The sequence below is a fragment of the Pavona decussata genome, unplaced genomic scaffold, assembly GCF_977016875.1.
Source record: "Pavona decussata unplaced genomic scaffold, jaPavDecu1.1 SCAFFOLD_133, whole genome shotgun sequence".
Lineage (NCBI taxonomy): Eukaryota > Metazoa > Cnidaria > Anthozoa > Scleractinia > Agariciidae > Pavona > Pavona decussata.
The window spans coordinates 2917950-2932500 of NW_028145546.1; the positions used below are offsets into that span (position 1 = coordinate 2917950).

The 14551-nt window shown below is 39.7% G+C and overlaps 1 protein-coding gene across 1 annotated transcript in view; it reads right to left on the bottom strand.

Annotated features, from left to right (window-relative positions):
• Positions 1 to 1603: 1603 nt before the first annotated feature.
• Positions 1604 to 14551, bottom strand: part of LOC146468240 (cartilage oligomeric matrix protein-like) — a 19596-nt gene continuing 6648 nt past the window's right edge. Inside the window, exons 8-19 of the mRNA XM_085124867.1 lie at positions 14430 to 14551; positions 13766 to 13881; positions 12929 to 12981; positions 12362 to 12447; positions 11928 to 12023; positions 10528 to 10706; positions 10101 to 10149; positions 8798 to 8994; positions 7627 to 7701; positions 7084 to 7181; positions 4650 to 4789; positions 1604 to 2041 (exon numbers count right to left, since the gene is read on the bottom strand). The exon at positions 14430 to 14551 is cut by the window's right edge and continues 14 nt beyond it. Coding sequence (XP_084980993.1) covers positions 2001 to 2041; positions 4650 to 4789; positions 7084 to 7181; positions 7627 to 7701; positions 8798 to 8994; positions 10101 to 10149; positions 10528 to 10706; positions 11928 to 12023; positions 12362 to 12447; positions 12929 to 12981; positions 13766 to 13881; positions 14430 to 14551 — 1252 coding nt within the window. The 3' untranslated portion in view covers positions 1604 to 2000. The remainder of the gene's footprint in view (positions 2042 to 4649; positions 4790 to 7083; positions 7182 to 7626; positions 7702 to 8797; positions 8995 to 10100; positions 10150 to 10527; positions 10707 to 11927; positions 12024 to 12361; positions 12448 to 12928; positions 12982 to 13765; positions 13882 to 14429) is intronic.

A 14551-nucleotide genomic window follows, 5' to 3' on the forward strand; every position in this document is an offset into this window, starting at 1 on the left:
ATAGCGCTAACAAAGGTATGGCGCCATCAGTGCACCTGTAGTTTTCAAGGTTTTTTCACAGGCATGACATACATTACAAATACAGTTAACTTGTACGAAAACCCAGACAATGGTAAGCCTTTGGCTGTTTGTTCCTTTTAGAAGTTAATTTAAAATAAAAATCAGGTATCTAGCTTATCTGAAGTCATCCTTTCTTCTTATCCCAGGAAGATTTTGGCGCATGTTTGTTTATTTTGCAGAGCGATTGAATCCAGCAGCTGAAAAGGGCCTCATTAAAAAATTTTACACCTTGAAAAGAGGGGTGCTTAAAAAAAATTAGTGTCCAGTTGGAAAGTTCCATTTCAAGGGAACGTTTCTGAAATCATGGGTGGAATTTTTTAAGTTTTCCATCTTCAGCTACGATTAGTTAAACAAGACTGGTTTCACCCAAAATTTCAAACTGAATGGTTAAATGTATACAGCTATTTCAAATAACGTTGTCGGATTAAAATTAAGCTAAAAGACAAGACCGCAATGTTTTGTGGGATTATTTTTTATGAATAATTTCATCAAAATCATCCCTGCACGTACAGGTCATTGTACTGCTAATTACAACCTATTGCTTTCTCCAGGCATGACTGATTTTGATGAATTTATTCATAAAAATCCCACGTAGACTTTCGGTCTTGTCTTTTAGCTTCATGCTTTGAACCGACAACGTTAGTTCAAATGACTGTATAACCTAAGTACCTAAGGTGCCACCTACTTAATAATGAATAAAAATAGGTAACAAAAAGTTATCATTAGAAAGTGTTATTACTAGAATGGATACTCAAAAACAAGGTTGGACACGTTATGATGTTTACACAACAGAAAACTTGTTTCAAACTTAACAGTAAAAATATATATATTAAAATCAAAACAGTTTACGCCTTGCACTCGGGTCACTTGCTTCATATCTCCTATATCCATTACACTTACGAGGGCTAGCTGACAACAATCGCATAACTTTTAATATATTTTACCGAGTGAGCCACGATAACAAATGACAGTGCTTGATCAGTCGCTTAACCCTAACGCGATTTCAACTGCCTGAAGGAACCTGTATTCTCTTAGTTCTCTGCCTAACAAATGGACTTCTGTTCTCGTCTACGTCATAAGATGTTCAACCTTGTTTTGGTATATCAATTTTCAAAAGTGCTTAGTCTGTGCCACAGAATAAAGAGCTCTACACATTAGGCACTGTTGCAAGCAACCTAGCCTCGCTAAACGTTCTTTCCAACAGTAAATTACTCCTGAAAGTTTATAGCAAAGGTCGAAATTGTGGCAAGTATACGCGCAATAACAATGCACAACAATTAATAATAATTATTAGTTATTACCACCCAATGAAAAACGCAAGCAGGAAAACGCAGGTAAGCAAATTCCGAATGGTTTGAATTTACTTCTAATCGGGCGAGAAAGTGAAACGAGTTTTGCCAACCAATCACAGCGCTCAGCAGAGCAAAACCAAATACGCGAATTTCATTCGACACTTCAGATGAAAACCACTCTAGTAAAGCAAACACAAATTACTATCCACGCTCAGTTGAAAGTCGCGCAATAAATTACAATGGAAAGAACCTCAAATGTACTTCTCATTTATTTTGCTTCAAGGCAGACTCTGGTGATTCTAACATAACTCCATAAACCTAAACTGTGGTTAAGTCATGAATAAGATTATAAAAACCCCAAACTAATGTGAATGAAAACGACCAACACAACATAACGATTTCGGTGTTTCACTTCTTTACAATAGTTGATTTTACTAAAAGTGACGTCGTAAGGAATAAACGATTAAAAATCAAAGAAAACATTATTCTTGACCTTGACAATATCAGTATACAGTACATATTTAGTATACGATGTTGCCCTCACAAATCTGAACATGGAACGCGTAATAACCGAACATGTATCAAAACTATTAGACAACACCGATTACAAAATTAAACGCCAAGACAATTTAAAGACTGCCAACGTCTTTAGCTCCGTTTTTCAAAATTGAAGAAGTCGGGAACTTTCTCTGTGGAAAGAAGCAAAAATGATGTCCCTTTGTTGATAAATTTGGATAATTTTACATCATCTATTACCAGCGAAGGAACAACATGCCATCTTAGAAGGGGCGGTATCTGCGCAGTAAACAGCTAAAGGAAGCGGGTAAACTGGTCTAAACTGGATGAGCAGTTCACCTGTGTTCAACTATTGAACCCTAGCTGTGGTAAATCACTGGCAATGAAAATGGTCTCTATTAACAACATCGATTTTTCATCTTCACTTAGCACTCATAACCCACAGAACGAGTGCAACTTGGGTTGGGAAAACGAGGCACTCAAGACCAAATAATGCAAAAAAGTTAATGGCTTTCAAATCTCTACTGGGCATCTATGCGGTCAATTTATAAACCGTATAGTGACATAACTTACTGAATATTCTCTGACAAACTCCGTTTCCATTGCGTCCATAAACGCTCTGAAAACAGCTTTTAAACTATAGTGGATGCGGTACTTTAGTGGAAAAGCTTACCCTTCGATTTGCGGCAAGCTGAATCATTTCGCTGATGATTTCGATCATTACCCTCTTTCAGTGATTTTAAAATTACAATCTAATAGATACGACATTCATGTAAAGCAATTCCTTTAGAGTTTTTTATTTTTTTTTTGACAATTTAGATAGGATAGGGTAGGATAGGATAGGATAGGATAGGATAGGATAGGATAGGATAGGATAGGATAGGATAGGATAGGATAGGATAGGATAGGATAGGATAGGATAGGATAGGATAGATATTTGTTAATTTTATTCTGTACTTATGAATTTACCGTTCTCAGCTTTAAAAAGAAGCTCTAATCCAATTTAACAAATATGCTGCAATAATCATATGATAACTATGGATTTGGAAAAACATTTCAGAATAAAAAGTAGCGATATTAAAACATGACGTTTCGGCGACGACATGTCACCATTATCAAATGTAAATTATAATAAGATTGGTAACGTTATATAAAGAAAGGAAGGTGTGAAATTACATTAGAATAAAACGAGATGGAGTAAAACGAAAGAATGTGCAAAATTAAATGAACAGTTTTGCTGGTATGGAGTCTTTTTGAGTGTTAAGAGTCGGTCTCTTTTTCCTTATTAAAAGCATCTCGTAAATAAGGCACTCGAATTTCCCGCAGCATTTCTTTAGGATCGTAAACTGCTCGTGAAGATTGTTTGGTCTTTGATCGTGTTGGTCCTTAAGATGTTTGCCGATGACGGAATACTTGTGCTCCTCAATGCGGAAGTGGAGGTGACGGCTTGTGTAGCCTATATAATTCGCATCACACGAATTGCATTTAAACTCATACACAACGCCTTGTTGATTTACTAATGAGGGCTTTGTTTCCGTGACTTTCAGGTCTTCCGAGATTTTCCTACTTGTAAACACTGGTTGTAGAACACGATCGATTTTCTTTCCAAGATCGCTTAGTTGTCTGCGCACGGAGTCGGCGGATTTCTGATCTTTAAAAGGCAAGATGATTCGTACGGGGCTGTCGACTGGCTCAATTTGGTTTTGGTTCTGGTCTTGGGAAGCGTGGAAACTCTTGAAAATAGAGTCAATAAGTTTCTCAGGATATTTCAGTTTCAGAAACATTGTTCTCAGATCCTGGCATTCTTTTGAGAAAAGGTCCGGTGAGGATGACAAGCGGTTGGCGCGATCAAGCATAGTTCTTATCAGCGATCGTTTATACCTGTTGTCAACATGGCTCTGATAATGTAGTAGAAGACCTTTGTTGGTCTTTTTTCTGTAGACAGAGGTGTTGAGGCGGTTATCGGTCTTGTTGATTACCATGCCTACGAAGGGTAAGCTATTGTTGACTGCTGAAAGTCACGGAAACAAAGCCCTCATTAGTAAATCAACAAGGCGTTGTGTATGAGTTTAAATGCAATTCGTGTGATGCGAATTATATAGGCTACACAAGCCGTCACCTCCACTTCCGCATTGAGGAGCACAAGTATTCCGTCATCGGCAAACATCTTAAGGACCAACACGATCAAAGACCAAACAATCTTCACGAGCAGTTTACGATCCTAAAGAAATGCTGCGGGAAATTCGAGTGCCTTATTTACGAGATGCTTTTAATAAGGAAAAAGAGACCGACTCTTAACACTCAAAAAGACTCCATACCAGCAAAACTGTTCATTTAATTTTGCACATTCTTTCGTTTTACTCCATCTCGTTTTATTCTAATGTAATTTCACACCTTCCTTTCTTTATATAACGTTACCAATCTTATTATAATTTACATTTGATAATGGTGACATGTCGTCGCCGAAACGTCATGTTTTAATATCGCTACTTTTTATTCTGAAATAATCATATGGTTAGTTATTTGTACTTAACCCGATTTGGCAGATATTACCGTAAAAAGTCAAAAAACAAACAAACAAACAAACAAAAAAATACCGAATTGCTATCACGCTCACACTCATCCAACTTTTTCCTTTTTTTTCTCATAATTTTTCTACTTAGTAATTTTGGCCTCGTCAAAACTATAACAGCACGTACAAATATACAACGATACTACACGATTGAATCATGAATCATGTCTATAAGCGAAAAATATTATATTTAATTGACCAGTTATTACCTGAACAAGAGTACCGCATGCTAGACCACATCACTTTGGCTTGCGAGAAACAAAACGCCCCCAGCCTGCCCCCCTTGTGAGTACGGTCTACTATGTTACCAGAATCAGTCATCACCTTTGGACCATTAAACACACGCACCCTGAAGAAAGTTGAGAAAGAAAAAGGTGAGATCTGCCGCGCTTGAGTCAACCTAGCTACACAAAAGGATTTCAATTGAGAGTCGTAAGATGCAAACCCAATGTGATCATGATCACAACAAACGGAAACATCACAATGAACCAATCAGAACCCGAAGCAAGTACAAGCAAATGGCTTCGAGCGCGGGAAAACACGTGTAAGTTTTGTCGCGATTGGTTGATTGGCTTGGTTTGACGAGTTCTTTTAATCAATTACGTAGCAAAGTACTGAATGAGACCGCTCTGTAACAGTGACAAACAGGCTTCGAACGCAATTAAATCTCCGGTTAGTTTCTGTCAAACGACAAATCCATAGAAATCTTCAATGCACGCAGCAGAAAATCAAGTTTTCGAGTTCTGTATTAAAAAAATGCAGATAATAGGTTGACTCTTATTCACGGCATCCAGAGGATTAAAGTGTTTTATTTTCAGCGTCATAAAAGGCAGATTCCGAAGTTGTTCTGGTGTTGGCGAGGATTGCGGAAAATGTTGCAGAACTAAAACTTGTCTTCCCTTCAGGCCCGGCTACTTTAATTTCCGGCACCAAGGGAGGTTCCCCCATTCTCCAGATAAGCTACTGCTCAAGTAGTGGTTGTTAATGGCCGTTCATTGACGGGAGAGTTTTGATGCGACTTTGCTGGCGATTTTTGTAGTGATTTCAAGATCGATATCAAATTAAACTACCAGTGATTCTCGCTACGATTTCAAATTGATTTCTTTGAGTTTTATTGCGATGGGAACAGATTGCATGCATGCGCTGTCAGTATAAAGGGTGCCTTGAGGCATGCCAAGGGAACTTTGACGTGTATTATGTTCACATCGCATGCCCTCTGGTTTAATTGCAACGAAACATGCAATGATATCGCCAATAATGGATTTAAAATTAAATAGATAATCACCATTACTTTACACAGGTGATTCGGAATCGTGCTTGAAATGTCCACAAGGGTCGCTGCTAAAATAGCATCAAAACCATCCTTGCCAACTGTGGTAAAAAAAAATTGATAACGTTAATTAACAATTATTCCATGAGCGCGCGTTGGATATGAGATGGTAAATAGCCAACGAGGCGCGAAGCGCCGAGTTGGCTATAACCAATCTCATATCCAACAAGCGCGAATGGAATAATTGTTTTATTAAATTTTCCGCGTTTGGGTATTGCTTTTGAAGTTTACTGAATTTTATTTTAAGTTAAAATTTCTTTCAAATTAAAACGACCGGATGTTGAGGCAACTTCCGACAAAAGCGCGCGAAAATTAATGATCACATGACACGCGCAGCTCTTTGCAAACGGAGTTGAATGAAAAATCGAAAGCGAAGAAGATCGGACACAGTCGGACATATAAAATTCAAGAAACGTTTAAATGTACGAGTTACCACCTTTCTGAGACAAGCATTCAAGTGCTTTTGAAGTTCCAGCTCATCGAGAAGCGTAATAGTTGTGCACATTTGAGCAAATGTTTTGCTGTGTGGTGCCGAGCGAAGGAAGGGATCAAGGACGGCTTTTTTTTTTTACCCTGAACTGAATTCCTCCAGACGTTTTAAAACACTTAAGGCAAGTCCAAGTGTACGAGGTACAACCTCACTGAGACAAGCATTCAGTGAAAGTTTTTAAACTTCAAGCTTATCGAGAAGCGTAAGAACTGTGCACGTTTGTGCAAATGTTTTGCTGAGTGGTGCCGAGCGACGGAAACGAACATTATGACCGCCGCTCGTACGAATTTCATAGATGAACTTTTGTAACTGGAGTCCTCGTAAATGCGTAGAAACATAAAGGCAGGCATTAAGCTCTTCTTGAGAAATTTCGTCGATCGGTTTTAACCTCTTACCGCCAGGATTTGCAAGCCATCCTGAAATTTTTGAAGGTAACCGGTTGTCATTGTTGTTGTTGTTAAGTTTATGTGATCTACATCGTAAAATCGTGCAATTTTTCTGATTTCAAAGGAAACTTCAGAGATACGTACCATTAAATAGTGTCATACCGAAATTTGTGGCTTTTATTGTTGTTATATTGTGATTGCATTGTTTGTTGTTTCTTCCTTTTCTTTTCTTTTTTTTTTTTTTCTACATTTTTCCGAAGAAACTTTCGCTTCCCGCCGAAAAAAATTTAGCTTAGCGACACCTGGGGCTTTCGTTTTCCATATAAGGTCAAACTACGGTATATGAGCTGATAACCGGGATTTAGTGAACCAATCAGAACGCTGGAAATGCAATATCCGAGGCTGAGAATTTAATAATGGATAATATACCTACATACCTGATAAGGCCTTCCGTGGGTCTGTGGTATACTTCCCATCTGTAAGCGGTCTTATTCTGCCAAGGAGTGTGCGAGGGATCAGACCACAGCACTTTAACCTGAAACAACGGATAATAAATAATCAAACAAACAAAAAATGCTTGTCTTGTTTTTCTCGATGCAGTTCTGGTAATTGTAGTAGACTACGTTTGGGTGAACGAGTTTTAAAAAGCTGCGGGAGCAAGAAGAAATAAAAATGATTTTTTAAGTGACGGCTCAAAATTATTTTTCACCTTTTCATAGAGTAATTGGGGCAAATCCGTGAGTGTGTCTCACTTGTTTAAATGCTACAACTTCTTCTGCTGGCGGTCTTATTTGAACGCATACAATCCACCATAAAAGCATGTCAACGCAAAGCAAAAGTATGCTCTGTGCAACCACGCCTCTTTGATCGCCCTTGAGGTTTTTAATTTCCTTGATCGAGCTGAGAGCCAAACACTTCTGGCTAGAAATGGTACTTGGATATGTGCGGAGAAATAGCAGTTGTGGTATCTATCTACTTGCCTCATCTGGAGTCGATTTAGAGTGCCATAATGCATTCCTTAGCGTTTGCCCAGGACCACTTCTTGAATAGACTGCCTGTTTTTCAACATTAGATTAAAAAATAGTAATAATTTTAGGAGCCAACGTGGTCGAGTTGTGGGGGCGCTAGACTTTTAATTAAGAGGTTCCGGGTTCAAGTCCTACTCAACCATTATTCAGAAACGTAACAGTCCTGCAAAGGGATTGGCCCATCGCACCAAGACATAGATTTAAACATGACTACAGAATGATTACAATTTACATTAAAAAGTAAGAAAGTGTGTATGCTCAGCCTAACTCCTCTGCCACGCTGGTAAATAATCAGTTGGCCTTCCTTCTCACAGTTGGGATTTTTAACCTATTCTACTTAATTTGATTATTTGTTTCCAGTCATTTGAAAGAGACGTGTAAACTGCAAAGGAACGCGAACGATAATGCTGCTAGTTGACGTAGGATCTACAAGAGACCTAATCAGCCAAAAATAAACGGTTGCAGCCCTATTTTGTCCGTTTCTGTCGGGTTGTTGTCTCGCAAAGTCAACTTTTTCACGTAGTACCAGCCTTCCAGTTTGTGTTACATTTGAAAGAGGTGCCTGTAAACTAGCTTGAGGTAACAAAGAAAACTTCCGTTATAAACAACGTATTTACATTATACATTACGTAACTTCAGACCTGTTATCCACAAGGAGCAAGGAGGAGGAGGAGCAGAAGAAGAAGAAGAAGAAGAAGAAGAAGAAGAAGAAGAAGAATAAGAAGAAGAAGAAGGCATAACACGGTCGTTTAAATTCGAACAATGTCAGTCCCACTTAAATAGGCCATTTCCGAGTTGCTGTGAACCTCACTATGAAAGCGAGGCTAAGTGCAAAACTTTTCATATGAAAATAAGTTTCGTTTGCATGTGAAAGAAAACTAATTTTCATAACAAAAGCTTTGCACTTAGCCTCGCTTTCATAATGAGGTTCAAAGGACCTCGAAAATGGTCTATTGTATTAGTAAACAACACGGTTTTAATATTCCCCTAAATTCCCTGGCTCATAATACTTTTTGGCCATGGGATCGCTAATGTCGTCTCTTTCACTCCACTAACCGGTTAAGCTAGAGAAAAGAGACACTTCACACGGTGCGTTTGCATGGTATCACATAGTCCTACCGACCTTGAGTTGCAACCCAGGCTCAGCTAAAGAAGTGAATGGAGTCTTTTTCCAGTAGGTTTGAAGCTTTCTCTTCCATGTTACCACATAGAATGCACTGCTGCTCTGGTAACTAAACACCATTCCAGCGAAGTCGTCATCATCATCATTGTTTACAAACAGTGTCCCAGAGAAATCAACACTAGAGAAACGCGCCTGGCCTGCAGAAAATAATTTTCAACCTTAAAACACATTCATCTACCCTCTTTTCAAAAGTGACTTGATAAAAAATCAAAATCAAGATAAATCTCTGCTTGCCTCATCAAATTTCGAGTAAGTTCATGCTGACATTTCCGTTGTGTTATTATCAACTGACTCGAAGTTTGAAAGACTTTCGAGATGAATTCTGAAGCGGCGAGGGCCTAGTCTGGAAAATCCCAGACGATCGGGGATTTCACTGTTTCCTGACCGTCCCAGACTTTTCCGACTGGAAAAATGGAAAACGTAGACACCCCCGATCGTCTGGGATTGTCGCAGACAAATCAGGAAAATCGGGAGTGTTTCTATTTTCACGACACGTCCCAGATTCCTGCGATGGTCGGTGATCATTCCCGGCACATGAAAACTCAAATTTGTACTGTCGGGGACGTTCTGTAAATTGCTTCACTCCAGTTCCCCACCTCCCCCGATAAATAAAGAGAGAGAGGATCCTCCCTGGGACAGACGTCTGGCAATTTCCTGATATCTCGGCAAAATCTGGAACGGTCGGGAAACAGTGAAATCCCCGATCGTCTGGGATATTCCCGACATATTAAAACTAGTTGAAATATGGAGAACGGGAACGCCGGTCACGACAATCTTTAATCCACAATGGTATCGACTTCGAAAGGTAGGGGTAAATTCCGATAAAGATTACAAATAAGTTAATTGCCTATTGGTTTACAACGTGTTAAAGCATACACGTACAAATGAAAACCGAGGAAAAATGATACAACAAATGGAACTCGAAGGAGAACGAAGAGCGCTTACCAATTGCTGGCGTCGACCGGTTAACAACATACGGGAGCGAGAAATGAATTCAAAATGAAACAAACCGACGTGATTTGATATTTACAAGGTAGATTTGCATACGGCGGGAAATTTACACATGCGGAATTTATGTTTTAAACATACAACACGAAAACACGAATAAATTGACGAAAGGAAAGGAAAAAGGCGCGAAAGCCGAAACGAATTCCATGCAGAGAATTCAATTGAAGACTACCAAATGAACATACAACGTGGGTTGTTTTATTGTTTGTTCTTTGTTTGTAAGATTTTGTCTCACCAATGGCTAATCCAGGGTCACTGTTCTTCAGTTCCCAAATGTCTGCGCCCTGTTGGTAAAAAGAAGAGACTTGAATAGTAACTCCCCTAAGGGCTTTTGAGTAACTATTGACATCCACTGATAACTGAACTAAAGTAAGTGAAATAAAGTCTCGAGTTAAAATGTACAAAACTATCTTAACTAAATACAGAAAACTATACGGCTGAAAGTTAAAACAGATTACAGCTGGGCGGGTAAATGTTCATTCATTGATTTTGTCCAAATTGTTCCAGATGTTGTAAGCAAATGTTCGCTGACCAGCAGCCGGAAAGGCGTTAAAATATCAAACTCACAGAGGCGGGCAACTGGGACACGTGATCAGGACTCGTTACAGTGTCGCTACATGAGAGAGTGAAACAAAGGAAACGTTTTGGCGCATGCTAAGTACCTGGTTATGAACTATCCACTCAGGGTCCACTTGTGAGTCACCATAAGGGTCCAACGCAACAGTTTGGAGCCCCCTGAAGTCAGTCCTAATAATTTTGTTGTTGTTAGGGCACACATCTTGTGTGTCCGGAATGTGATCACCGTCATAGTCTCCAGAGCAGTCATCTCCTATGCCGTCACCTGTCACGTTTGAACACAACATCACATCACACAGGCTAGTAAGCTCCGTGACGACATTTCCTTTTTCACTGACTGAGTAAAACATTATTCTCACGTCAGTAAAATTTTAAGATCGCGATATGAAATGGACCCTTTAAAAAGAGTTTGGCAGAAAATTAAAGAAAAAGAAAACCTTTAAGCAAATCAAATACTGAGTGAATGCCAGTGGGTATTGATTTTATGACGATGTTCTACATTTACATTGAATGTTTGGTTTGAACGGGTAGATAGGGTAATTAGTCCACCGTAAAGCGATTCAAATGCTATTCGAGTGCACCGCCAAAATGCTACTCAGGCTCGACACCTTGGACGGACCATACTGGACGCTTTCAGTATTGCTGCTTGTCTAGGAGTATTCAGGACGTGTATTATCACATGCGAGCCACGAGTCTTATTCCAGTGGTGGCTATAAAGCAACCGACCGATGTACAGAGGGTCCCAGGGGGGGTACTCGGGTATATTAGTTACGGGGAGGTGCGAATGAGGCCAAATTTTGAAACCCGAAAAAAGTCCCTGGGCAGAGGGTCGTGGGGTCGATTCCTGTTAGGTGCTCAGATGTTTTCTTTGTCCTACGCTTGTGATATTATTAATATTAAAACCTTTCTCGTGCTTATGCATCAGCCAATTCCAGCTGTGCCCATCCCCCCCCCCTCGGGGCAATAGTGGGACATTTTCCCACACTGTCCATTCCAGGGGTCGGGCATTAGCCTTCCACCCAATTACCCCAGGGCATTTGACCATCTCACTTTTTTCACCCTACAGCATTGTCGCTTCCTTAATGACAAATTGATCGACAAATACAGTATGTTTCTTATTGAATACGTCTAACTAGGACATAAAATGGGACGCTAGAGCTGTAGAATGACCTATTTTTGCACTAACTACGGGAAACAAGACCCAGCTAGGACCTAATTTAGCCTAAATTAGCTCAGATTTTACTGAAAGTAAGACGAGAAACGAAGAAAATAAAACATTTTTGACATGTTTGTGCCACCACCCCGGGGCATTTGAACAACTATTTTGTCCCGGCGGTGGGGCATTTGCCAGTTAATTTTCAAAAAAATCCTGATTCCCGGAGGTCGGCCCGGGGGGGGGGGGGGGGCACTGTTGGAATTGACTGATGCATTATCAGCTTTTTAACGAACAAATGACTCAGTAGCTGTTAATCCAACTGAACTTTACCGTCAGTGTCTATTTGATCCCGGTTGTAAACCAATGGACAGTTGTCTCTGTCATCAGCAATTTTATCATTATCATCGTCATTATCACATGCGTCACCTACGAGGGAAAAACGTGCAATACGTTTAAAGAAGACTCATGGCTTTATAACAGGAACACAAATTAAGAGTATATCAGACAATATATGTTTTCACTTTTATTGGCTCTAAGATGATACACAACAGTTTTTTTCTCATGAAATTCACGGAAGAAGAGGAGCATCATTAAAGCGTGAATTCTCGCGCGCGAGCCTCGCACACCCTGTCTCCTCCACCTTTCATTGCCTCGCTCGCTCGAGACTTTTCATGCGAAGACCGCGCACGTTCGTATAACGGACTAATTGACCAACGGAATGAGGTAGTGTAATTATGGTGTCAGCCTTCATGGCGAGTTATTACCTGTTGTATCACCATCAGTGTCCAGCTGGTCAGGGTTTGATATCCAAGGGCAGTTATCCATGTCATCCTGAACTCCATCATCGTCTCTACCAGCATGAAAACAAACAACAAACAAACCAACAACTTGTAATCCAGATATCCAAGGTTCAAACTCTCTTCCTCGCCGCTAACTAGACTTGTCCTTGTCCACAAATTCAATTCCTCGATGCTTTGTAAAAAGCCAACTGATCAGCCTCCTGTTGGTTGTGATTCTTGAATATGATATTTATGCTAAGATGTTTATTTCCTAGGCATCACAAACCAAAATTTCATGCATCTTCTCCAAAAAGTCAAGCGTTATTTTCTAATGTTTATAACTATCTTTTTTCTTTCTTTCTTTCTTTCTTTCTTTCTTTCTTTCTTTCTTTCTTTCTTTCTTTCTTTCTTTCTTTCTTTCTTTCTTGTCAGTTATCCTCGCTTTAGTAATTGAATGGCAATTGACAGGCAAGGCCCTCTTTATATTGAAACCTTTTGTTTTCTAACGTTAAGAACACACCACTCGTTAGGTCAGACACCAGAATTACTCACATGTCGTAGTTTGTGTCGCAAGCATCACCAACGAGATCATTATCATCATCAGCCTGTCAAAGAACCATGGACGAATGCAGTCATTATCGTTTTAAATCATGAGTAGCATTTATTAATCGCATTTGACTTCGTAGCACTAACTACCATACATGTGATGGGATTTCCTCTTTTCGCTCCTTCGAAACAAATCCATGGCCCCGACATATTTATGAGAATCTAAAATTCAGTCCCTTGAGAATAGTATCCCTCTAATAACCGAGAGCTAGTGTCCACGATGAAGATATTTCCTTATTATTGCGATTGTTGATTGAAATTCCAAGCCTTTATCGATTCTAAAGTTCCCTTCGCTGTTATAAGCAACTCGAAAGACACTCTTAGAAGGTATGGTACCTTTAATATGCTTACAGCAGATGCCCCTTGACTACTGGTGTACCATTTCAATATGACTCGACTGTGTTTGAAGGCCCTTTTCACTCCTTAAATTAAACGGATCAGGCCCCAGTTGTTCAAAGGCCGGATAACTTTATCCGGTGGATAAGGCACTCTTCAGGGTCTAAAATATACTTCACGTTTAATGTTATCCAAGGTTTTCGTACTCTCCCAAACTAGACTGTGGTTAGAGTGTGCATATTCGCTTGTACACGAGAAAATACTGCAATCTTTGCACAGATTGAAACTGTCGGATAGAGACTTATCCGCTGGATAAAGTTATCCGGCCTTTGAACAACTGGAGCCAGGTGTTCAAACCACGCAATGTTTACTGAGTACTTGCCACCAAAACTCTACCCAAAGAAAGCCGAACCCGAAGAACAAATATTTGACGGATTGCAGGGTTACCTGCGAAGGGTTGAATTTGAACTTGCAGTTATCGCAAACATCGCCCACTTGATCTTGGTCCCAGTCCTTCTGATTCGGGTTGTAAACAGCGATACAGTTGTCTTTTTTCCCGACTCCTATAATTGAGAAAAAAAAATACTATACAACAACCTAAGTGGCTCGCTAGAGTGGAGTAAACTTCTCAGCTATCCTTATCACGGAGCAACTTGGAGGGATTAATTGGAATTGAAGGTTTTGGAGATCCCTCCAGTCCTCTACTGGTAACAGGCCGCTAAGTTATCATGTGACCAGCATGTAATTTCATCTTAAAAATCCCCCACTTGATCAAGAATACAGATCATGGGAATCAATTCAATGATCACCAAAGATGGAATGTCTTGATCTTTTATTTTACTCGTTTGACCACCAACTATCATGCACTATCATCGACTATCGTAAACTATCATTTACATTGACCGTATTCAAATTCTTCATGATAGCTGATGATAATTTTTCCCGTTTGACCACCCGCTTGATAGTTGATAATAGTGGATAATAGTTTTGACTATCATCAAATATGATCGACTATCATGCACCGTTTGACCAGGGCTTTACGCACTGACTTCTCTCTTCTTGCTTTGAATCCCATAAAAAGAAATAAAACCATTAGGATATTTTCACCTACCATCATTATCTCTATCATCAAGACAAATCAGTTCCTGCTTCGGATTGGACATAAATGGACAATTATCACACTCGTCTCCGATCCAGTCTCGATCACTGTCCATCTGCTTTGCATTTACAGTG